The sequence below is a fragment of the Rhagoletis zephyria genome, unplaced genomic scaffold (assembly GCF_001687245.7).
Source record: "Rhagoletis zephyria isolate East Lansing unplaced genomic scaffold, Rhagoletis_zephyria_1.1 Rzeph_scaffold_02953, whole genome shotgun sequence".
Classification (NCBI taxonomy): Eukaryota; Metazoa; Arthropoda; class Insecta; order Diptera; family Tephritidae; genus Rhagoletis; species Rhagoletis zephyria.
In genome coordinates this window covers 6,083-32,079 of record NW_016160037.1, presented here as the reverse complement: position 1 = coordinate 32,079, position 25,997 = coordinate 6,083, and the positions used below count along the sequence as shown (strand labels likewise).

The following is a 25,997-nucleotide window of genomic DNA, read 5'->3' as shown; positions in this document are numbered from 1 at the left end:
TTGACATCGTGCCGGGGGCTGCGCTCATATGTACGTTCCAAGCTCTAATTTTAAATATTAATATTCTGAAAACACTAAGCTCTTTAAAAATCGCGATAAAACGAATTACTAAAATGGAGTATTTTAGATACTATATCCCAACGAATCGTAGTATAAAAATTAAGATCGGCAGCACTGAAAATAAGCATGCCGATCTTGTCAAAATCACAACAAACACGTCGCTACTGACAACACCTTGTTATTATTCCACCATGGAATAAAACCATTTATTAACTCTCTTGCTTTTACATCTTCAAAAGACTCGCACGTGTCTTTTCTTTCTTCATCCCATCAGGTTATGGGCACCTCGCTTTACCAAAAAAGGAGCATCCTGATCCTGAGTTTAAGTGTCTACTAGCATTTGTGCGATATAGGTATAAAAATAAAAAAAAACGTAAAGATTATTTCCAGCTTTGTTGCGATATAGGAAAATCATTTGTTTTTTACACGATGGCGAGAATTCTGAGGGATTTCACCATTGAAAAGCTTACTGGAGCAGAGAATTACCATAATTGGTCTTTCGCCATGGAAAATTTGTTAGAATCCTAAGGGCTTAGCAAATGCGTTTTAATGAACAGAGATACTTCAGATAACCTGGCGACATGAGGACTTAGTTCCCAGCCATTTAAATTTTAATCTTTGATACATTCTGACATAACAAACAATTAGAGGAATAACGTGGTTACTTGTGGACCATTAAATCACAGTACTTTTTAATTTGTTATAATTAATAAATAATTGAAAGTAATAAGACGTTTGATACATATATAAGCAGAAGCTTTTGCACGTGGTTCTGGTCCTTAGCGGTATTACCATCGTGTATCAGTGGAGCGACGATTGAATACAACATTTGGAAGACAACATACTAAGATATATACTTAGAAAGCAGAGGAATAACCTGGCGGTGGTTTTATATAAACCGGCCAACCTACCCAAAACCCAAAAAAAAAGAGATACCTCAGCTGCTCTTGAGAAAGACGAAGCCAAGCTTAGCGAGGCAAAAGCTACACTAGTGCTATCAGTGGAAAAGTCCATGTACGCACATATTCGATCTTGTAGGGCCGCGCTAGAAATGTAGGATAAACTTAAGAAACTATTCGAAGATAGTGGATTTTTACGGACGGTCAGTCTTTTAATCAAATTTGTTTCGGTGAAATTCGACAATTGTCAATCCATACAATCATACATTGAAACCATCACTTCCCTTTACCATAAATTAAACAGCGCAGGATGGGAGGTTGACGATCGTTGGTTAGCTGGTATTTACTGTCTCGGCTTACCAGAGCAGTTCATGCCACTTTTAATGAGTTTCGAGGGCAGGCAATCATACCCGTCACCCAAAGAAGTTAAAACAAAATTGTTTGATTTAGAGGTTAAGCCTTCTCTTTTGACAGACAATGCCTTTTTATCAAAAACTAAACCTAAGCAATTTAAAAAGCATGCATATCGAGGAATCAAATGTTATTCCTGTGGTGGCAAAAATCAAAAAGCCAATGATTGTACTGCAAAGTCGAAAGAAAAGCCAACGTTTTCAGCAAAGAGAGCTTTCTCGTGTCTAGCAGCCAAATCTTCAACTAATGAATGGTTCATTGACAGCGGAGCATCAAGTCATATGACACCTAATGCAAATCTTTTAACTAACTTCAAATCATCGTGAAAAATGGAAGTAAAATGTGCTGGTAAAACGACTCTTAGGCTATAATAACTGCCCTATTCTGTCAAACCTCACAAATAAATTGTGAGGAAAACAATTGTGACTTTTTTGTCAGTTCTATTTTGTGAGGTTATTCACAGCCAAACCTCACAAGAACACAGCTATTTAAAATTCACCACTTGAGGTGAAAAGTGTTTTGCTGTCAAACGGCCATATTACAAATGAAAAACAGCGCAAAAGATGCAGGCCGAACAACAAGGAAAGTAAGTAATTTTATAAAATGTAAAAATGTGCTGTATAATATCTTATTTAATTTATTTTCTAGACGATCCAAGTTCGAAAGAACCTCGCAGGAGCAGCTGCAGTATTTTATAAGTTTCTGCAAGGAGCACCCGGAGCTTCAACGAGGGAAGTTCCAACCATGTAACCCCCAGTGAATATAAAATTTATGGTCAGAAGTGACAGACACCCTAAATTCAATGCGAGGGCCCACTCGAACTATGGCCAAGTGGAAGGAAGTAGGTGTGCCAGTTTTTTGTATTCCTATTTTTACATACGTATATATTTTCTGTTTAGTCTCTTATGCATTGGAAACACCAGTTGCGCAGTCGCGCACGCAGGCTGAAAGCACAACCGCATGTGACTGGCGGAGGACCTCTAATTCCTGACATATCCGAATTTGAACAGCAGGCAATCGATACCTTTGGGGTAGCAGCGGTGGATGGAATCTCCGGTGTGTCTTGCACATTGGGTCATGCTGAATTTAAAAAATTTATATTTCAATAGGAAGTGTTTGGAATTATGTTTCGCAATTCGGGAAATTGCTCAGTGATTTTTCTATGGGTGTGCGGAACGGAAGTTGGCATTGTTTTGAATTAAAGTTCCATCTATTAGTACACACGCATATAATAATTTTTAAATTCGGTTAGCGCATTTAAAAACATTGAGGAAATAATTTAACCGTTCTTCGAAATTATAAACTCTTCCCTATTTAAAGTACACATTCATATCTGTGTTCGTATGGAATAGTAGCTTATGTCGGGAAGCTGGATTTAGTATAATGCGGCATTCCCTTTATTCTTTAAACGACAAGGAATATTTTCATGAGACTTAATTAGAATATTGACTTGCTGGTATCGGAACTATTTCTTGCACGTTTATTTGTCAAAAGTTCTTAAACGGCTCGGCGCCAGTGCTGCATTTTGCTAAAGCCAGCCTTTCGAAATAAGCTACTATTGCATACGAACACAGATATATGTATATGCAAAAATAAGTATACTATGTTTTAACGATTTGTTTAAAATTTTATTAAGGTTGAAGCATTGGTGGCCATCGTTGTCGATGAGACCATTCCATGGGCTAATTCCGTTTCCATTACTCTTCAATCTCCTTTACATGAGTCTCCTTCTGCTACTACGTCTTGTTTTGTATTACCAGCAACTACTTGTCTTGAGGTTGCACATTCTGCTTCTCCCACTTCTGCTTCTGTATATTCTGATGTGGCTCCAGGTACCCCCACTTCTGTAAATCGATCAGCAACTATTTCTTCGCATGGTGTCGTGCCCAATGTTGTGGTATCTTCTGCTGTTTCGTCGCCAACTGTTGAAGGGAAGTTGACCGTGGCAAAAGTTTTGAATACTGTGACGACCAAGGTGGAAGCTCGTGAGAAAAGAGATGAGCAAATTATCTCACAAAACAAAAATCTCGCAAATGCACTTATGCAAATTACGCAAGCGCTTAGTACGATCAGTCAAGCATTGAAAAAGTTGACTGAAAAACTAGACAAATTGTAGGGCGCTTAAAATCTTTAGCTACTTGATAATTTTGAGAGTACAAAAAGGTAAAATCCATATGAATTCTTTTTAATTTTAGCACATTCTTCATTAGAATCTTTATGTTATAAAAATAGTTAAAACTCGTAATTTCTGTATTTTTTTTAATCTAAAGCTGCAATATGCATATAAAAGAGCACTAGTTATACACTGGTGGACCGATAACTGAAAAAGATGTATCTTTTAATTGATTTAATTTTGATTGATATGATGGAGTTCATCGAATTACAACTCCCACATCGTTTTATGAGAAAAATAAAAGATATTAGTCACGACTTCNCTGTGTTCGTATGGAATAGTAGCTTATGTCGGGAAGCTGGATTTAGTATAATGCGGCATTCCCTTTATTCTTTAAACGACAAGGAATATTTTCATGAGACTTAATTAGAATATTGACTTGCTGGTATCGGAACTATTTCTTGCACGTTTATTTGTCAAAAGTTCTTAAACGGCTCGGCGCCAGTGCTGCATTTTGCTAAAGCCAGCCTTTCGAAATAAGCTACTATTGCATACGAACACAGATATATGTATATGCAAAAATAAGTATACTATGTTTTAACGATTTGTTTAAAATTTTATTAAGGTTGAAGCATTGGTGGCCATCGTTGTCGATGAGACCATTCCATGGGCTAATTCCGTTTCCATTACTCTTCAATCTCCTTTACATGAGTCTCCTTCTGCTACTACGTCTTGTTTTGTATTACCAGCAACTACTTGTCTTGAGGTTGCACATTCTGCTTCTGCCACTACTGCTTCTGTATATTCTGATGATACGGCTTCTGGTACCCCCACTTCTGTAAATCGATCAGCAACTATTTCTTCGCATGGTGTCGTGCCCAATGTTGTGGTATCTTCTGCTGTTTCGTCGCCAACTGTTGAAGGGAAGTTGACCGTGGCAAAAGTTTTGAATACTGTGACGACCAAGGTGGAAGCTCGTGAGAAAAGAGATGAGCAAATTATCTCACAAAACAAAAATCTCGCAAATGCACTTATGCAAATTACGCAAGCGCTTAGTACGATCAGTCAAGCATTGAAAAAGTTGACTGAAAAACTAGACAAATTGTAGGGCGCTTAAAATCTTTAGCTACTTGATAATTTTGAGAGTACAAAAAGGTAAAATCCATATGAATTCTTTTTAATTTTAGCACATTCTTCATTAGAATCTTTATGTTATAAAAATAGTTAAAACTCGTAATTTCTGTATTTTTTTTAATCTAAAGCTGCAATATGCATATAAAAGAGCACTAGTTATACACTGGTGGACCGATAACTGAAAAAGATGTATCTTTTAATTGATTTAATTTTGATTGATATGATGGAGTTCATCGAATTACAACTCCCACATCGTTTTATGAGAAAAATAAAAGATATTAGTCACGACTTCTTCCATTTCAGTTACGAAGTTGTTACGTCTTTTTGCATTTCAGGTGACGATATGTATGTTCGAAAATGAGCAACATCGTCAGCGAAATAATTCTCAAAAATCATCGAATTTTTTGAGCTAATTCAAACTTACACAATATTACATAAATTGAATGAGCTATTAAACTGCACACCATAATTATTTATAGAAATTCCGATTAAATAAAACTTAGAAATTTTGATGACAATTTTTTGAGCTTTGACGAATTAATATAAATCTTGTACAAAGTTGAGTTACTTGATTTTCGTTGTGACATGCATTAGGTTTACCTAACAAAATAAATTAAATCTAATAAATAAAAATGGATTATCAATACTTGTAAAGACAAAACGGTTTTAGTTATCGGGATACCAGTGTATGTATATTTGAGTGAGACTGTTTGTAAATGATAGACTGTCAATAGTTTTAAGTGTTGTACAAAACAAAAGGAACAGTGATGTTTTCTATAATTCCATTGTTTCTAACTTACATTTAAACCGACTAGAATAACGCCACCGGACTAATTTTTGAAGCATTCTTCTGCAGACGAATCGTTTGTGTTGTCCATCGCTCGTGATATATAATAAGGCTGTTAATAAACTTTTGCCATTTTTTAATATTTAGAAAATTTTCGAGACGGCATTTTTATACCTCGTTGAATTTTTGGCTAATAAAGGGCAAGCTCGAAATAGCTAAGTTTTACTATGTATTTATTTTTAACATAAAAACGAATTCGAGCATGTATTAATATATGGAAGAAAATGCCAAATATAAATGCCTGTATATATTCATGTACCTGTGAAATAAAATTCTTTTGTTCCTCATTAACCAAGCCTTAAAAATAGTGATATCGTATTTCGATAGATTGTCATTATACGAAAGATATTTTTATTCATGTCTATGTATGTACGTATTTGAATACATTGGTAACACTAATAAAAATATGAAATGAAAAAAAAAATGAAATATCGTAAAAATCCAAATAGCATTTTCTAAGTTTTTGATTTATGTGGTTTTTAACGGTTTTAATGAATATTAAACAAACAAAAGAAAAATAGTCAAAAAATGGTCAAATGTCGTCTGCTATTGTTTCTTTTAAATACATAGGGTCAAGCAAAAAATTAAATTTTATTCAAAATAGAATCAAATTTCTAAAGTTATCCAATTTATATACAGTGATCGAATAAATTATTTGCAAAAAAATTTTTTGTTGTTTAATATCAGTAATTTTTTTATAAAAAACCATTGTAACCAAGTTTCAAACTTCATACACACATTTTTTCTAAGAAATCGAATCAACGAAAGGTTGTTCACATGTGTTTGGAATATTGGACAGAGTTTGAAACTTGGATTTACAACGGTTTTGCTAAAGAAGGAACTTTATTTTTTATATAAAAACTTGTCAATGTGTGGTGCGACTATCATTTTTTCGACCACTGTATATTTAAAGAGTTGTGGTTCTTAAAAACATTATGTACCGTTCCCTTACTCTTGCCCCCTCCCTTGCATTTGAATTTTCTACACCTTCGATCACAACTTCGCAATCTTCCAGTTCTTCAACTACTTCGAATCCAAGGTCGGCAGCCACGCCATTCTTCAAAAGAATATTGTGGAGAATCGTACAAGCGTATATAATAGTCGCTGCTCTTTCAACAGGCACCGAAAGCTCTTTCGATGGTATTGCGTGCTTTAGCGTGCATCTTGTTGTACTTAATTTCCCTACAGTTTGAGGGCTCTGCCTCAGGTGTTAAAAGCCAGGAGCCAGGGGCTCCAACGGATACCCCTGATCTCCTAACAGCCACGAATCACTTTGTGTGCTGTGATTTCTCATCAAATGCATTCGTGTTGGGGATGTGGTCCAGATGCCACAATCGTGACAAGAGCCTGGATATCTCGCATTGACTCCAGTAAACACGAGTCGATGGTCACACACCTTTGATATTGTTAAAAAAATCGTTTTGACCTGTAACATTTAACGATCATTTTATAAAAACCAACTTTTACTTAATGCCTCAACATTTGTGCTATAAAACCCCTTCCTATTCATAAAGAGAGAAACGGGAGTTCTGGCGTCTGTGGTCGTTGGTGATATAATCCCAATGTATGTGCCATCGACTGCTCCGATTGTACCCTTTATTCCAAACTTTGTATAGAACCTATAAATATTTTTAAACATGAACATTTATTACGAAATAGTTTTGGGACTTGAATCCTACCCTCTTTTCACTTCTGCAACCTCTTGTAGAGTTGATGGAAAACGCACTTCACCCGCTTTAACATCCACGATTATCTTCGATATGAAGTGCAGAGCGCGGGAAACAGATGCCTGGCTCATTGAAATGGAATAGCTATTCCCAACACATTTTTGATAAGACCTATGCGAGTAAAAATACAAGCAAGCAAGGAAGCGAAGAGTAAAGGGCATATTGGACTTCTGAACATCATTCGGTTCCAATTCTTCTATCAACGCTCGACACAGGGATTTTGGAAACCGGAACATTTGCAAAAATATAACATCCTCCATGGAAAACGGATCACTTTTGTCGCGCATGCTTTTCAGAAGCCTCCTTCTCTTTATCGCTTCCTCTTGTCCCTCCATAACTGCCGCTAACACAATAGCTCCTCCATTATTTTCACATTACATGAAACAAACGCAAGAATTTAATAAAAAAAATGCTCAAAAAACAGCTGTTTTTGCTTTGTGAGGTTCATATGTCGTCATCACAAATTTTCTGACAATTGTGATCTTTTTATGTTTTGTATTTTCGCCAGCATTGGGTGAACCTCACAATAGTGAGAAAACTCACAATAGCGAGTATGGTGATTTTTATGAGGGCGCTAGAATAGGGAGTATGTAGTTGACGTTAACAATGTACTGCATATACCAGACTTATCAGCAAATTTATTATCGGCCTATAGAATGGTAGAAGCGGGAAAAAAATCGTATTTGACAGCAGGGGTTGCACTGTATACGAATCTCAAGGAACTCCTTATGCAAGTTGCAAACCTAAAGATGGCGTGTATAAATTTACGTCAGGTTCATCTAACATGTGTAGAAATTTAGAAACTTCTGCAATAACTTGGCATCGCAGACTAGGTCATATAAACTTCAAGAGTCTGAAGCAAATGAAGCAAGCTGTTGATGGCTTAAAATTTGATGACAAAACAATTGATGCAGATTGCACAGTGTGTGCACAAGGCAAACAATCAAGAAAACCTTTTCAGCATAGCACAAAAGAGCTCCTCGAGATATTCCATTCGGATTACATCATTGGCAGCTTACATTGTTAATATATCGATTTGCTCATCATTAGAAAACCAAATACTAGAAGCATATATGTAATACTCCTATATTGGCAGTAAGAGCTAGTACCGTCCGAAAACACTACAGTACAGATATATCAATGTTCACGTACGAAAGAAAAGGAACACATACATTTATAAATAAACATGTACACAACACATATACAAAAACGGCACTCAAGTACACAATACATTGACAAAAACGGTACTAGACTGTCTCGCTTTGATTTCGGAATGCTTACACATTGAGAAGTTAGCTTACTGCCAATATAGAAGTATTACATATATGACTAGAAGAAATATGGTCTGGAAAAAGAGTCGACATCTCGCATTTACGGATTTTTGTATCCCCAGTGATGGTACATATTCTTAAACAACGGCGAACAAGGTGGAATGCGAAATCAGTCAAAATGACATTTGTTGGTTTTGAAGATAATAAAAAAGGTTACCGTTGCATCGAACCGAACACCAAAAAACTCACTATCAGTCGCGATATAATTTTCCACGAGATTGTTCCAATAGCAAATATGGAAGTTGACATCACCAAAACGTGTAATTGATTCTAATAAAGTTAGGGGTGTAGAAAGTGTGGATCAAAGTGAGGGCTGAATCACTTGAACAGCTTCCAGTCGATGAACATTGTAGCAGCTTGTCAGAAGTAGTAGACATTGAAAACGTAATAGCTTGTACTGACAGCGAATACGAAGATTGCGATCCACTTTATATTCCCACTAACGAGGTTCCAGGGCAAGAAACAAGAAAGCCCAAACCCCAAAGATTTTGGTGAGTTCGTCTCATACATATCATGCAATAATATTGTCTCTGACCCGGGTACATCAATTGAAGCATTGAATAGTAAAGAGAGTAAAAACTGGCAACAAGCCATGGTAGAAGAAATTCGTTCTCACAGGGAGAACAACACTTGGACACTAGTTGATTTACCCAAGGGTCGAAAAGCCATTAGGTGCAAATGGGTATTCAAAACTAAGCGCGATAACAACGGAAATGTATTGCGTTATAAAGCTCGTTTCGTCGCGAAAGGTTCTGGCCGAAAATTCGGTCAAGATTATCAAGAAACATATTCACCAGTTTTTTTTTTTTTGGTATAGTTATTTAGCATACATGCCATTATTTGTACAATTTTATAACATTATTATAAAGGATTTTAATACATTAAAACTTTTGTTTGACATATGAAATAATGTTACGTTTAAATATAAAAAAAACGTTTTCACATTTTAAATTTTCTGGCATTTCATTGAATAATTTAAGACCGTTGTGAAATAATAAATTTTGACAAAAATTTGTTGAACTAAAATTTAATCTGAAATCATTTTCGTTACGCAAATAATAGGGTTGAACATCAGATACGTAAACTAAATAATTTCGAATGTAATCTGGCATTAATCCATTATTAATTTTGAAAATAAAAATTAAAGCATTCATCACGAGTCGCTGATTTACAGAAAGCCACTGCAATCTTGTTAGCATTTCTCTAATATGAGTCAGTTGATGGCACCGAAGAATACAACGCATTCCTTTACTTTGAAGTTTTTGAAGTCTTGCCTCATAGTTTTCTTCCCAGAAATAATAACGTTGAACAGTATTCAAAATGAGGTTTGATTGTTGTGTTGTAAATATTTATGGCTATTTTAGTTGATAATTTATAACGGATTCTTCTTAAAAATCCAATTTTCTTAGCGATTTTTTTTGCAAATATATTCGAAGTGCAAATCAAATTTTAATTTATTGTCTATAAGAATACCCAAATATTTAATTTCTTTAACGATTTCTAACGGATGTCCTTCGATATAAATATTTTCCGTAGTATTTCCGTTTAAGATCATAGTTTTTGTTTTACTAGTGTTGATTTTAAGTTTATTAATTTTTAGATATTTCTCAATATTTTTTATTTCTTCGTTTAAGTTTTGTACACATTCATCCGCATCCTTTCCGCAAATATATACCAGCACGTCATCAGCAAACATACACACTTTCGACTTATTTAAAATTTTTTGCATATCGTTTATGTCGATTAAAAATAGTAGTGTTCCCAAAACTGCCCCTTGTGGCACTCCTACGCTAATATTTATTGGTGTTGATATACAGTTTCCGCTTTTCGTTTTTTTGAGTCCTGTTGCTCAAGTAGCTCTGAAACCAACTTAACTCAATGTCTTTTATACCGTACTTTTCTAGTTTTTGCATTAAAATATCTCTGTTAACGGTCTCGAAAGTACTCTTTAGGTCTATGAAAACTGCAATGACACAATTTTTCCGCGCTATTTCCATTTTCCACTGTGATACCACCAGGTTTAAAAGGGATTCACAACTATGGTTCTTTCTGAATCCACATTGTGCTTCACAAAATAAATTATATTTTTCAAAGTATTTATTTAGTTGATTTTGTACTATTTTTACCATTATTTTGCTTATTGTTGATAGCATATTTACTGGTCTTATTTCATTTGGGTTTTTTGTATTCTTCCCTGTTTGGAAAGATTCTATTATTACTCGGTGTAAGTGTGGTCCGATTATATCGAAATTTTCCAGTAACATTTTTACCGTGAGAAAATTGTGGTCCTTTTTATTGTTCATATTTTCCATAGTTTCCTTTAAGTTCGTTATACTTAGTAATTCAAATTTAAATTTGTATCGGGGATTTTCGTCTATCAAGTTTTCATAATTTACAAATTGAATGCTATTTGCGATTTCCAGTACACTATTCACAAAAAATGTGTTTAATTCTTCTGCAATCTCTAATTCTTTCGATATAGTTTTACCATTTATATTAATTTCACGTAATTGTGTTTCATTTTTTTTCAGAACTAATTCTTTTATTGTTCTCCACATATCCTTTTGATTTGTGCATTTGTTTACTCTGTTATTTATGTAGCTTCCCTTAGCTTTCTCAAGTTCTATGTGTATTCATTTCTTAGTATTTTGTAATTTTCCCAATGGTAATCGTTGTCGAACCAAACGGCTAAATTGTAGAGATGTATTTTAATTTTTTTCATTTCTTTCAAGTTGTTGTTGAACCACTGTTTTGTATTATTTGCAATTTGTATATTTTTACTAACTATCATGAGGTTTAATGAGTTGTTTATACTATTTACTAGTATGTTAGCAAAGTTACTGGTAGAATCAGTTGTTTGAATTTCAAGTATGCCACTACGTAGAAAATTGTTTCGGAATTTTGCATTGTTAAAGTGTAATGTTTTTTTTTTTGTATTTTCGATTTATGGATTTTTTATTTACTTTTAATGGGATTAATAATTCTATTGATTCGTGATTACTAATTTTCATTTTATAATTTGTTTTGGCTACCATGCCTTCAATATTTGTCACTGCATAATCAATTAAAGTTGAAGTATTATTTGTAATTCTCGTTGGCTGAGTTACAACTTTCCGTCATCCCGTTCCACATTACATCACACTCCTACCCTGTCGGAAATACCAACAACAAAAATGAGAGTTACAATTTGTTTTAAATAGTTATCGCTAATAATTTCCTCCAGTCTCTTTGTATGATTATTGGCTTTTAGCCAATCAATGTTGAAGTCCCCCGTTATTAATATGCTCGCATTTTCAGACATATTTTCCATTTTTGATTCATAAAAATTTATAAAGTGCTCCTCTGGAGATGTTTGTCTATTTGGTGATCTATAAACTCCAACTAAGCACTGTTTTTCACTTTCGCACCTAATTCCACCATAATTTTTTCAATCGAATGACAGTCTATTATTTTATATTGCCATTTAACATTTAAATAGAAACAAACCCCTCCAGTATGTCTAGATATACTATCACAACGTATAATGTTATAGTTTCTTAACGAAACTTTGGCTGCAAATAAGCCACTCTTTCAGCCTCCAACTTATTCTTTCTTTGTAAAACTCGACAGTTTGAATCTCCGCAATCATGATTTGTGTCAATGTCTGACAATTTCAATCTCTCCTTGGCGTTTTTACAGTTTATGCATTTATTATTGTTATTTTTGCTCTCTTTATACGTATGACCCGTTTCACTATCACCCCTATGCTGTACTATGTATGCTATCCGTCGTAGATTCGATTTTGCTACGAATCGTAAAATTGGTATGCTGAAATCCGTGTTGTCGTATCGTAGTTTCGAAATTCGTAGGCCATCTTCGAAATTCGTAATGTTGGTATGCCTGAATCCGACGTAGCTGTTATTTTTATGTATTTTTCGGAAATTTTGTACGAATAGCAACTCGTGTCGGAGCGAAACAAATTGTATTAAAATATCAATAAAACAAAGTGTGGAAACGCAAAAATATGTATGTAAGTTGAAGTGTGAATAAAAAAAAATTTATTATTNATTTTTATGTATTTGTCGGGAATTTTGTACGAATAGCAACTCGTGTCGGAGCGAAACAAATTGTATTAAAATATCAATAAAACAAAGTGTGGAAACGCAAAAATATGTATGTAAGTTGAAGTGTGAATAAAAAAAAATTTATTATTAAATGTTTACAAAATTATCAAGTCGACAATCACAAAAAATCGCTCTCAATACGAAAAACTGGTGGAATGCATGAGCGAAAGGCCGGACATTGCCCGAGGCTTTGTAAAAGTAGTTAAAGAGGATGTGGTGGAATTTTGGGAAGGCGTTGCAAGAATTAAAGCAGCACAATATTTAGTTGAATGGACGCCCTTAAAAAGAGGGAGCATACATTTATCATTTAAGCTAAATGGATCAGAACTGTCTCGTAGCAATCTCCTTTGTATATTAATGCAACAGTTGGCTGCAGCACGTTCTTTCTCCTGAGACAAAAGTGCATCGGCTACTGAATCCATTATATTTTACTTAGTTAAGGAAAAGCCTTTTCAAATACGAGGGTCGTATGAAAACTACCCGATTTTGAATAGAGATGGCGCTGCTACAACTAAAAAAAATATTTTGCTAAAAAATACAACTCTTCAAATAACACGTGTCAAAATTTCTCAGCGATATGACATTTACAACAAATTTTATACGTGTTAGAATTGAGTTACTTTTGTGCTTTTTGTCAACATGGAAAAAATTGAATATCGAGCAGTGATAAAATATTTGTTTTTGAAAAAGAAAACAAACGACGAAATTAAATCGGAATTTAACGAAGTTTATGGAGACTCTGGACCGTCATTAACAACTATAAAATATTGGGTAGCTGAATTTAAACGCGGCCGTACGAGCATTTTTGATGAGGAACGTTCAGGTCGTCCAAATGAGGTCACTACACCAGAAATGATTGAAAAAATCCGTGATATGGTAATGAGTGATCGAAGATTGAAAGTGCGTGAGATTGGTGAGAGTGTGGGCATTTCAATTGAACGGGTTAATAACATTTTGCAAAATCATTTGGATATGAGAAAGCTTTCCGCAAGATGGGTGCCGCGATTACTCACAACACACCATAAACAAACACGTGTTTCCATTTCAAATGATTGTTTATCAATGTTAAACGCAAATCCCCAGGAGTTTTGGCGTCGATTTGTAACTGTCGATGAAACCTGGATTCATCACTCCACACCAGAGACCAAAGAACAGTCAAAACCACGATTGAGAGAATACAAAGGTTGCGCCGATCTCGGACCGCTATTCCTCTCTTAACGAATTTGACAGAATCGTTGTTTGCATGACGTCACACTGGTGCAACTTGTTTACGTTTTTCCTTGCAAAATTTTTTCTTCTTCTTCCATTCTTGCTCACGTTTTGGCATTTCTCTCTCGCAATTGCACCAGTGTGATGTCACACAAAAGTTATTCTCAAAAATCCTCTCTGATCGGCGCAATCTTGTATTCTATCATTCTTGAGTCAAAACAGTGGACTCGTCGTGGTGAACCAGCTCCAAAGAAGGCAAAGGCGATATTATCAGCAAACAAGGTTATGGCCACAGTATTTTGGGATGCGCGTGGGGTTATACATATTGATTACCTACAAAAAGGAAAAACAATTAATGGCGAATACTACTGCAAAATATTGGGTGAATTGACAAGGCTTTGAAGGAAAAACGTCCACATTTGTTGAAAAAAAAGTTCTTTTTCATCAAGACAATGCTCGTGTGTGTACATGTGTCGTAGCCATGTCTAAATTCAATGAATTAGGCTACCAAATGCTTCCTCATCCACCGTATTCTCCAGATTTGGCCCCCTGTGACTTTTTCCTCTTTCCTAATCTTAAAAAATGGCTCGGCGAGAAAAAATTTAGCTCAAATATGAAGTAATTGCAGCAACAAATGCTTATTTTGAAGGGTTGGAGAAAACCTATTATTCGGAAGGGATCAAAACATGGGAAAAACGTTTGCTTAAGTGTATCGAGCTAAAAGCAGATTATGTTGAAAAATAAATTGAATTTCGTTAAAAAAATCGTTTTATTCTATTCAAGGCCGGGTAGTTTTCATACGACCCTCGTACGATTAAACAATTTTTTAAATTTCACTGTTCACTTGCGATTATATTTATTTTGATTTGTTTGTGTCAAAGCAGCTGATTAAGAACTTCGAATTTTATTATTTTAGTTGGCAACGCCGCTGATAGTTACGATCGGATTACAGCATACCAATTTTCGAATTTTCGGATCGGAGCTACGAATTCGTTACTAAGAACTTTCGGATTACAGCATACGGGTGTATATTTTGCACATATTTGATCATCGTTTTTGCAGACCTTAGAGGCACGGTTATATCCCCAACATTTAAAGCATCTTAGTACGCTGCAACTTTCATAGACTGGACACCTATCCCATTCGATGTTAATTTTTTTCCTTTTCAATAATTGGTTATATCCATCACCATCTGTTTCTATTATTGCATTATACACCTGCGGAATTTTGTGGGACTTGTACACTTTTACACATTCTAAATGGCCGCATTCAACATCATTTTGCTTACTGATTGCTTGTACAATAAGATCTTTATTTAATTCCTCAGTCATTCCGACGATCAATATTTTTGGATTTCTCATCCTTGGAGCTTGCATCTCGTAGTCAGTACCCATTTTGTCTTTAATTTCTTCAGTCAAAGCATTTCTACCGCCTTCATTTTCACAGCATTTTCAGCTACTGCTCCATCATGCCTCTGTTATTCCTTTCACTTGTACGTTAAGAGCCGAAGGTTTAATTTTCTCTTTGACTTCTTCCTCTGTAATGTCACTGTTTTGGTTGTTTTTTGGCTTTAAAATAACGGGCACACTATTACAAGATTTCAGTTTGCTCGCATATGTTGCGCTTCCCGCACTTGTTTGTGTTTTTTTTTTATTTCATTTACAATCTCTGTTTTTGCCTCCTTCACTTGTTGCTCCATCATTTTACTTGTTTTACTCATTTCTTCAGCCATTTCGGTTTCATTTTCTTTTACGAGATCAAATAAGCTTTTATAATTTTCATTTGTTAATTTGATGTAATTTATGCATCCATCACATATGTATTTAATGTTCGAGTGTTTAAAAATTGCATCACATTCACATTTGGATAATCCAGCGCATTTCATATGAAACAATTTTTCACAAAACCCGCCACAACGTAATTCTTTATCCCGACTAGAGTTATTACATCTTCCACAACTTAAATCCATGATTCGTTTGGAATTCCATGGACAGTGAGGATATCAGTGAAAAATTAATTTATTTTGATGAATTTCAGATTTTTTTTGATAGTTTCTTTGTAAAAAAATCCGATCTATTAACAACGCTTAAAGAACACGTCCGTTCACACTCATTTACTCATTTACACTACAGTTGTGCGTTATACAACAATTAATTGCATTAGCTGCCAAAAAGGGAATGAGAATCGACCAGATGGACGCGGTCTCAACATTTCTTCAAGGCGATTTGGAGGAAGAAATTTTCATCGAGCAGCCTGGAGGCTGTAGCGATAGAACTAATAAGGTAGGCAAGCTGAATCGCGCAATTTTTGGCTTAAAACAAGCTGAAAGGCTGTGGAACTGTAAGTTAATCACAGCATTAAAGTCCTTCGGATTGATTCAGTCGAGGCTTGACCCATGTGTTTTTTACAACAAAGATCTCAACTTAATGTTAGCGTTATATGTGGATGATATACTCCTATTTTGGAATGTTTCTATCGTACTAGCTAAACTCAAGTTAGCACTAAGTTCATGTTTTAAAATTAAAGATTTTGGGTCAGCTACGAACTGTGTGGGAATCAGAATAAATCAGACCCAAGACTATATTGAATAAGATCAGTCAAGCTACATAAGTGAAGTACTTAAGCGTTTTCGTATGGCTGACTGTAAGCCAATTTCTACTTCGAGTGATCCGAACGTTAAGCTTTCGAAAGATTTGGGTACCAGTAAAGGATCATCATGGAGCGAACTTAAAAGTTTTCCGTACCAAGAAGCAGTTGGATGTTTGCTATACTTGGCGCAGGGTATTCGACCAGATATTGCTTTCGCAGTCAATGATGTGAGTCGATTCAATACTGACTACAATGCAGTTCACTGGACAGCGGTCATATTTCGCTACTTACAAGGGACCGCAAATTTGAAACATATCGACGAAGGCATCTCAGGTTTTTGTGGTGGGGACTACGCATCGGACGTTTATAAGCGAAGATCATGCAGTGGTTATGTCTTCAAGTTGTCAGATGCAGCAATCAGCTGGAACAGCAAGCGTCAACCAACCGTGGCCTTATCAACTACTGAAGCTGAGTATTTGGCTTTGTCATCTGCAGTGAGGAAAGCATTGCGGCAGAAGCAGTTTATTAATGAAGTCGATCCCAGTTCACGCATGGCTATTCCAATTAGTTATGACAATAGAAGCGTAATTGACCCCAAATCCACCCACTAGAAAGGGGACAGTCCCCACTTTCTAAAAAGGCGTACCCCCCTTGGGCTCCTCCCACAGGCCCCTAGGAAACCGTTTGAAAAAGGGGGAAAAACGGACTTTTCATAGGCAAACTGAGCAGTCTGAAGTGGAATATGACCCAACTAACAGAAACCGTTAAAAATGTTCTTTTTAACAAATGTATTTTTGCGTAGAATTCCTTTCTGCGTAGGCGGCCTTCGGCCGCATTTGAGATTATAACCCTCACAAAGTAGAATTCTCTTTCTGTTTTGCGAAGAAAAGGAGCTGAACACCTTTTGCAGAGAAAACCTTTCTGCGTAGGCGGCCTTCCTTCGGCCGTACTTAGGGATTATAACCCTCACAAAATAGAATTCTCTTTATGTTTTGCGAAGAAAAGGAGCTGAACACCTTTTGCAGAGAACACCTTTGCATATTTTTAATGCTTACTGGGTTATATCCTATCTTCTTTTGTCTGTCATTCTTTTGCATATTTTGGAGTTTGACAGCTGAACTCCGCCATTTAATTTGCATATGCAACCAAAGTCAGACGCGTGATTTTGAAGGTGTTTTTATTTAATGAATTGTGATTAATTGGTTAATATTAAAGTCGTAAAAAAAGTTATAACTAATCGAGTATAGTGTAAAGTGAAGGGGAATACAAAAATATATTGGTGAAGTGGCTGCTTTAAGGAGAATAGGAATCCGAATTTTACAAAAAAGGGCATACTTCAAACCCAATTTGTAAATAAATTTGTGACCAAATATTAAAGAAGTGGGTGTTAAAGTAATGTGTAGACCCTTGACTACAAGTGTTTGGATTTTTTTTGGATCGGGCCACCCCTTTGGACGGAATAGTCCGAAATAGTTTGGGGCGCTACTAAAGCCCACCCAAACATTTATTACACATTGTAAACATATGAATGAATTGTTTACGTAAAAATATTTCACTGAAAGAAATTGGCATTTAAACTTAATTGGTAATTCATCAAGTGAGGGTGTTGGTAATAGATTAACCAATACTGTCACATCTCTAATACATATCTTTTTGTACATCTCTAGTGATGACTTTGAATAATATTTGTAATTTTGTAATTTGTAATTTATTGCAGTCATATGAAACAGACGTTCCTTACAGACTAGAGATAAAAATTTAGCTACTTAGACGATACGTGTAAAACATAAAGCATTCTACAGTTTCGAGATCAAAGATAAAATAAATAAACTTTTTGGAAGAGAGAAATCCAGTTCGATAGAATTCGAGATCGTGTTGAATTTGTTTAAAGCTCTTGAAATAGGAGCATTTCTGGCATACTCCGTTTTACAATTTCCTCCATAAAACGGCAGAGGATTGCGAAGATTCCTTAGAGGAACATTGAAGTTGACCTGCTCTAGGAGCGTAGGGCAATCGATCACACCATTTATTAAGTTAAAGGTAAAAGTTAGAGATAGCAAAGATCTTCTGGCTTCCAGAGATTTAAGGTCTATTAATAGCAAACGAGACTTATACAATGGAATAGGCTCGCTGAAGTTAAGATTTCTAAGGGCAAATTTAAGAAAAACCTTTTGAACCCTTTCAATCCTATTAATTAGGTTTGAGTGGTATGGCCTCCAGATAAAAGAAGCATATTCTAACTTAGAACGAACAAAAGATGTGTATAACAACTTAAGTGTATAGAGGTCAGAGAACATTTAGCTCTGACGCCTGAGAAAACCAAGTACAGCGTAAGATTTAGAAATTATGTGACTGATATGACTGTTAAAAGACCAATTAGAGCTGAAAATTACACCAAGGTCTTTGATTTCTTGAACATTTTGAAGTTGAGTTTGAGAGATTACATAAGACGTCGAAAGAATACTGTGACTTTTGGAAAAAGTAACTTGAAAACATTTTTTAATTATCAGAGAAAGGCGAGAGCTGCGACACCAGCCGTATAGAATATTAATCTCGGACTGAAGTCTAAGCGCATCATGCGAATTTTCAATCACAGAAAAAATTTTTAAATCATCAGCATACAGCAAAACTTTAGCAAATGAAAAACAAGAACTCACATCATTTACAAATAATACAAAGAGTAAGGGACCTAAAATGCTACCTTGAGGAACCCCCGATGAGGCAATGATAGATTCCGAAGAACAACCATTAACAGAGACCACACAGCGCCTATCCGACAAATAAGATTTGAGCCATTGCAAAAATACTGGGTGGAAACCCAGTGAGGCTAGCTTACTGACCAACAAACTGTGCGAAACTCTATCAAATGCTTTGGCAAGATCAGTGTAAATGCAGTCGACTTGGAAACCGTTCGAGATAGCTGCAATACAATACTCACTAAAGACGCCTAGATTAGTAACCGTAGATCGGTTGGGGACAAAACCATGTTGATTGGGTGAGACTAGACTTTTTGTTGCGAAATACATTTTCTCCTTGACGATAACTTCAAAAAGTTTGGAAATTGTTGAAAGTTTCGAAATGGGTCTGTAATTACCGTCATCACTTTTGCTGCCACTTTTAAGAATAGGGGTAATTGAAGTCAATTTCAATTCATCATAAAGAATACCGGAGGCTAGAGACCTATTGAAAATAATTTTTAAAGGAGAGATCAAAGCAGGACACTTTATAAAGTTTGAAGAGAGCACATCAATATCTTGTTTTGCAGAAGCTGATAGATTTAAAATGCCATTAGCAATATCGTCAGACGAAAGTCTAAGGGAGCCAAAATTAGTAGAATTCACACTAGCAGAGAAACTAGAATCCACAGTAGGGTTATCATCTACAAAATTAGAACTAAAAAATGCAGCAAATAGATTTGCAACTTCCGCATCTTCAAAAAATACAGCTGAGGGAATACTAGAGTTGTTCTTCTTAGACTTAATAAAATGCCAGAACGATTTCGGATCTTCTTTGATATTGGATTCAATGCCTAAGATATGATTTCTGTAGAGGAATTTATTCAAGCAGTTAAACTTTTTAAGATGGACCTGATATTTTTCAAAGAAAAACTGACTTCCAGAGGCCTTAAACTTATTATAAAATTTGTTTCTAAGATTCTTCAGTTTTTTCAAGTCACGATTATACCACCCAATTTAATTCACCCAGTAATCTATTTCACTTGGGATAATCGCAGGCTGCATAATTAAACTTAGGTTTGTCACCAGCATTGAAAGAGGGGAATACATAAAATTCAAATTTTAGTAGCTNATAAAATTTGTTTCTAAGATTCTTCAGTTTTTTCAAGTCACGATTATACCACCCAATTTAATTCACCCAGTAATCTATTTCACTTGGGATAATCGCAGGCTGCATAATTAAACTTAGGTTTGTCACCAGCATTGAAAGAGGGGAATACATAAAATTCAAATTTTAGTAGCTGAGGAACATGATGCATATTAGATGGAGTGATCGGATTGTGGCAAACTTCAATGTTATCACTAATAAATATGAGGTCAAGAATTCTATCCAACTTGTTAACAAAATTATTGATTTGTAATAAATTAAGGCTTAAGAGCCTATCTATAAAGTACACCATTTATTAACTCTCTTGCTTTTACATCTTCAAAAGACTCGCACGCGTTTTTTCTTTCTTCATCCCATCAGTTGCCAAGAAAACGGGGTAGAACANGTAGGGTTATCATCTACAAAATTAGAACTAAAAAATGCAGCAAATAGATTTGCAACTTCCGCAACTTCAAAAAATACAGCTGAGGGAATACTAGAGTTGTTCTTCTTAGACTTAATAAAATGCCAGAACGATTTCGGATCTTCTTTGATATTGGATTCAATGCCTAAGATATGATTTCTGTAGAGGAATTTATTTGAAGCAGTTAAACTTTTTAAGATGGACCTGATATTTTTCAAAGAAAAACTGACTTCCAGAGGCCTTAAACTTATTATAAAATTTGTTTCTAAGATTCTTCAGTTTTTTCAAGTCACGATTATACCACCCAATTTAATTCACCCAGTAATCTATTTCACTTGGGATAATCGCAGGCTGCATAATTAAACTTAGGTTTGTCACCAGCATTGAAAGAGGGGAATACATAAAATTCAAATTTTAGTAGCTGAGGAACATGATGCATATTAGATGGAGTGATCGGATTGTGGCAAACTTCAATGTTATCACTAATAAATATGAGGTCAAGAATTCTATCCAACTTGTTAACAAAATTATTGATTTGTAATAAATTAAGGCTTAAGAGCCTATCTATAAAGTACACCATTTATTAACTCTCTTGCTTTTACATCTTCAAAAGACTCGCACGCGTTTTTTCTTTCTTCATCCCATCAGTTGCCAAGAAAACGGGGTAGAACTTCTTTTTGCGTAGGCGGCCTTCGGCCGCGCTTTAGGATTATAACCCTTACCAAATAGAATTCTCCTTTTGGTGTGCACCAACTAGGGCTACCGCCCCAGTGATGTAGCCTTGGGAAAGGATGAGGTAACTAGAATTCCCTTTCTGTGTGGTAAACCTGGGGCTGCCGCCCCCGTAATGTCTATTATGGTTACTGGGTGTTTTATAAAAATGTCAAACATTTCATATTAAATAAAAATATTGTTTTACATGAAAAATCGTCACAGGCAAAAATTTATACAGTTGTTTATTTTTCTGTCAGCGTATGTGCTTCAACTTAACTACACTACCGGAGCAAAGTATTGGCACAGCAAATTTATCACAATATATGCAACAATTTTCATTCTAATATTTTTACGCTAATATCGTATAAAAATATGGTTCATTCTACAACAAAGAACATAAAAAGATAATTCCTAAAATTCAGCAAATTTTCATGAAAATTTTCAACTATTTAATCGGATTTTTTAGAATTTTTTTGAGTATGCAGATTTGTAGCCCAATCAATTTTATTACAATAAAGTAGCTAGGAGTTACCGTTGATTTTTGGCAATTTTTTTCACAGTCTCTTCCATACTTTTTTTTTTCGGTTTTGGGTAGGTTGGCTGGTTTTCACCACCGCCAGGTTATTCCTCTAATTTTAATAATGTCTCTTTGTATGTCATATTCCATTGATGTATCCAATCGTCTCTCCACTAATACACGATGGTAATACCGCTATGGGCCAGAACCACGTGCACAAGTTTCTGCTATGCTTATTTCAAATCTTTCTTTTTATTAAATCTTGATTACATCGTTTTTAAAAAAATGTGTTGTGTTTTCTTCGTTGGAACCTTAGCGGTCCACAAGTAACCAGGTTATTCCTTCAATTTAGTACTTAGTTTAGTTTGTATTTGTATTTGTATGGCAGGGAACTAGGTCCACGTATCGCCAGGTTATTCATCAATTTAATAATTTATTTCATTATTCGTCGTATTATATGTGTTTAATGCGTATGCATAAAATTGTAATTTCCAACAATTTTAGAAATTAATTCCTTTAAAATATGTATTTCTTGTTTCGCTTCATGAAAAAGTTATAGTAATAAATTTTTCTTCGTTCACTTGTTCATACAGTTAATTTGTTCATACGATAGTACCGTTGCAACGGTACGCTTTCACATTTCCATTTACTCGCAATTTTATTTCTTAATGTCCACGGGTATTACTTAAAAAAAGTAATTTTTATTTAATAGTATTATATTTCCTTGATTCAAAATTTTAATTTATATTTAATGAATCTTAATTTAAAGCTGTATGTTATTTTTAATGAAACGACATCATTTTTGTGTGTATTTTAATCTAATATTTGCTTTATAAAAACTCGACAGGTCAGTGCGACCATACTCGTCGAGGAGCCATTTTGAACTCCTGGGCTCTTCCATACAACAATTTTTTTTCGAAAATACTTTATACGGAAAAATGCAAAATACCTTCAACAAAAGAAAATCTCAAAAATCAACGCGATTTTTGACTAACTCTGAACTTGCTTTTTTTACTAGAATTTAATGGGCTGCAGAAGTGCATACTCAAAAAATTTTAAAAAATCTGATTAAAAAGTTGAAAATTTTGATGAAAATTTGCTGAATTTTCGTGAGTTTTGCATAAAGTTTAGGAATTATATTTTTACGTTTTTTGTTGTTGAATGAACCATATTTTTATACGGAATCAGCGGAAAAATATTAGAATGAAAATTGTTGCATATATTGTGAAAAATGTGATGTGCCAATATTTTGTTCCGGTAGTGTATATAAAATTATATAGCAATTTAAAGGTATTTCTCTGCTCTTTCTAATAATTACATCACCTAATATAGTTAATAACGTATTTTTAGTCATAATTTCTTTTTTTTCTTTTTTTATCGAAATATGTATATAAGATATAAAAAAATATGCATATCAAAAACAGGTCTATCAATTGCCTTTCCAACCACATTTTCAAAATCGGTGCAATAGCTTTCGAAATCTTGAAAATTTTACCTTTACCCCCCTCTAACTCCATCCCTATTAATTTCCAGCAAAAATGGTTTACACCTTTTAAATCAGTAGAAAGGAGCGGACCACGCCCACTTTTAAATTTTTGTTTAATCTCAACAGCAGCTATACTGCACTTATGCCATTTTTCCGTATGTATCAAATCAAAAAGTGCTGTCAAGCTCTCGTTGTGTGCAGACGTGTTTTCTTTTTGCTCCGATATTTTATTTATTCTTTTGTAATGGCCAACTGCTGTGGCAAATGTAGTAAAGCGTTTTCGAGATCTGACGCGAATTTGGTGCCGTGTAATGGTTTTTGCCGGAAAACATTCCATCGTGCGTGTTGTAAAGGCATATCTGAATACGATATGAACTTGGTTAAAACTAACCGGCATTTAATTTACCTCTGTGAAGACTGTGTTGTCATGCCGGAGAAACTTTGGAAAGTTCTCGACGAGGTCATTTGGAAACAAAAGCGTAGTATTGAGTTAATATCTAACGCTTTTGATGCTAAATCCAAAGATCTTTCTAATCAACTTGATGCATTCAAAAATTTTATTTTATCTTTGCATTCATCCAACAATTCGAATGCAAGCAATTTAAATGCTGTTAATGTGGGTTTACTGTCTGCTGAGTTTGGTGCTAGTGCTTCGTCCAACAACATTAATTACTGTTCATCGCCTGGTGCTGTTGTGGCTCCCGCTGCCCCTTATTTTCGTTTGGCTCTGAAAGCGTCTTGTCTGAGCGCACTTCGGCTCAGAGTGTTAACGTCATCTGTCCCGCTCGCAAAGTTGATCCTGGCAGGATTGCTCTAAAACTGTGCCTCGTGCTGACGGCCTCATATACACAAATACTGTCGCAGGTTGCACTGCCAATTTACTTGCGGGTACTACTACCACCACGAAGCCAACAACACCGTGCACTGCTAATGTTTCTGTTGCTGCTAGTTCATCTTTACTCGCTCCTTTAATTGTGAACAATATTTCTTCTGCTGGTTTGCCACCTGTTTCACAACATATACCGACTTGTGGTGTTAGTGCTGAATCTGATGCTGTTAACGCTACGGCCGCGGAAGTGCCTAATCCTCTTTCTCCTACCCGCAGCCCTATTTGGCTTACTGCTGAGAGTAAAAGGACAAAGCACATCCAAAAGCGAACTCGCGTGGTGGGATCAAATGATTGTAGTGATCTTGGCGTGGCTGCCGCTTTAAGTGGTTGCACCTTTCAGCTTTCGTGCCAACCGTCTCCTGTGACAATATTGTTGATTATGTGGTGAGACACGCTGGTATTGATAAGCGGCACTTAACCTACTACAAGTTAGTCAAAAAAGAGTCGAGACTGGATTTCTTATCCTATGTCAATTTTAAGCTTGACGTCAGCGAGTTCGATTGCGAAAATCTAATAAGAAAAGAGTTGTGGCCAGCTGTTTCTGTTCGCGCGTTCCGTTTTTTTCACAGAAGGTCAAAACAAACTCATCCGAATTAGTTCATTTGTCCTCGGATGCGCCTGATCCCGTAGTATTGGATATTAATAAGTTTAGTTGTAATGCATATTTAAATGTTAATAGGCAGAAATATAATTATAGCTCTTTGAAGGTTTATTTTCAGAATAATTCTGGCCTTCGAACTAAATCAGCAGCGATACGCTCTATTAGCTCGCAAAGGGATTTCGATGTTTTTGTTATTGTTGAGTCATGGCTAAATGCGGATTTCTTTGATGAAGAATTTTTTGATTCAAACATTTATAATGTCTTTAGGAAGGACAGAGATGCAACTAAAACTGCTTGTCTGAGAGGCGGAAGAGTTCTTTTTGCGATTCAAGCGTAAATTTCATTCGTTCTCTGTCTCGCTTGAAAATGATGATTCCCTTTTGGATCAGCTTTGTGTTCGCATCAGTGCCTCATCTAGTCATGACTCTCTGTTTTTGATTGTTTCTTATATCCCGCCTAATAGTAATTATAATCTTTATAAAGCGCATGCTGACAACATAATGTCTTTAGTATTAAATAAGCTAGGAGATGACCACCTTTGTGTGTTAGGCGATTTCAATCTTTGTAATGTATCTTGGTCCACATCTTTTTCCAATGCTGGTCTCTCGCCAATTAATGTCAATGCGTCCCATGAAGTGCACTTTATAGATAGCCTCTTAAGCCTTAATTTATAACAAATCATTAAATTTGTTAACCAGTTTAATTGAATCCTTGACCTCATATTTATTAGTGATAACATTAAGTGTAACATTGAAGTTTACCACAATCCGATCACTCCATCTAATATGCATCATGTTCCTCTGCTACTAAAATTTGAATTTTACGTATTCCCGCCTTTCAATGCTGGTGACAAACCTAAGTTTAATTATGCAGCCTGCGATTATCCCAAGTTAAATAGATTACTGGGTGAATTAAATTGGGAAAGCTTACTCTCTTGCCCCGATGTAGCTAAATGCTTCCCTACTTTCAAATCTGTAATTTCTGATTTAAATTCATTCCAATGATTAGAAAAAGACCCTATAAATTACCGTGGTATAATCGTGACTTGAAAAAACTCAAGAATCTTAAAAATAAATTTTATAATAAGTCTAAAGCCTCTGGAAGTCAGTTTTTCTTTGAAA

At 35.2% G+C, this 25,997-nt stretch overlaps 3 protein-coding genes across 3 annotated transcripts; 1 reads left to right on the top strand and 2 right to left on the bottom strand.

Annotated features, from left to right (window-relative positions):
• Window positions 1–6,233: 6,233 nt before the first annotated feature.
• On the bottom strand, window positions 6,234–8,291 carry LOC108368101 (uncharacterized). Its single transcript, XM_017622866.1, has 2 exons — window positions 7,144–8,291; window positions 6,234–7,083 (listed from the first exon to the last, which is right to left on the bottom strand). The coding sequence occupies exons 1-2, from the start codon at window positions 7,524–7,526 to the stop codon at window positions 6,912–6,914; spliced, it is 555 nt and encodes a 184-aa protein (XP_017478355.1). The 5' UTR covers window positions 7,527–8,291; the 3' UTR covers window positions 6,234–6,911.
• A 3,745-nt stretch (window positions 8,292–12,036) lies between these two features.
• Window positions 12,037–15,641, bottom strand: LOC108368099 (uncharacterized). The gene is made up of 2 exons (XM_017622864.1): window positions 14,792–15,641; window positions 12,037–12,329 (listed from the first exon to the last, which is right to left on the bottom strand). The coding sequence occupies exons 1-2, from the start codon at window positions 15,226–15,228 to the stop codon at window positions 12,059–12,061; spliced, it is 708 nt and encodes a 235-aa protein (XP_017478353.1). The 5' UTR covers window positions 15,229–15,641; the 3' UTR covers window positions 12,037–12,058.
• Window positions 12,696–14,709, top strand: LOC108368100 (histone-lysine N-methyltransferase SETMAR-like). The gene is made up of 2 exons (XM_017622865.1): window positions 12,696–13,787; window positions 14,055–14,709. Exons 1-2 carry the CDS (start codon window positions 13,265–13,267, stop codon window positions 14,234–14,236), a joined length of 705 nt encoding a protein of 234 aa, XP_017478354.1. The 5' UTR covers window positions 12,696–13,264; the 3' UTR covers window positions 14,237–14,709.
• Window positions 15,642–25,997: the final 10,356 nt, after the last annotated feature.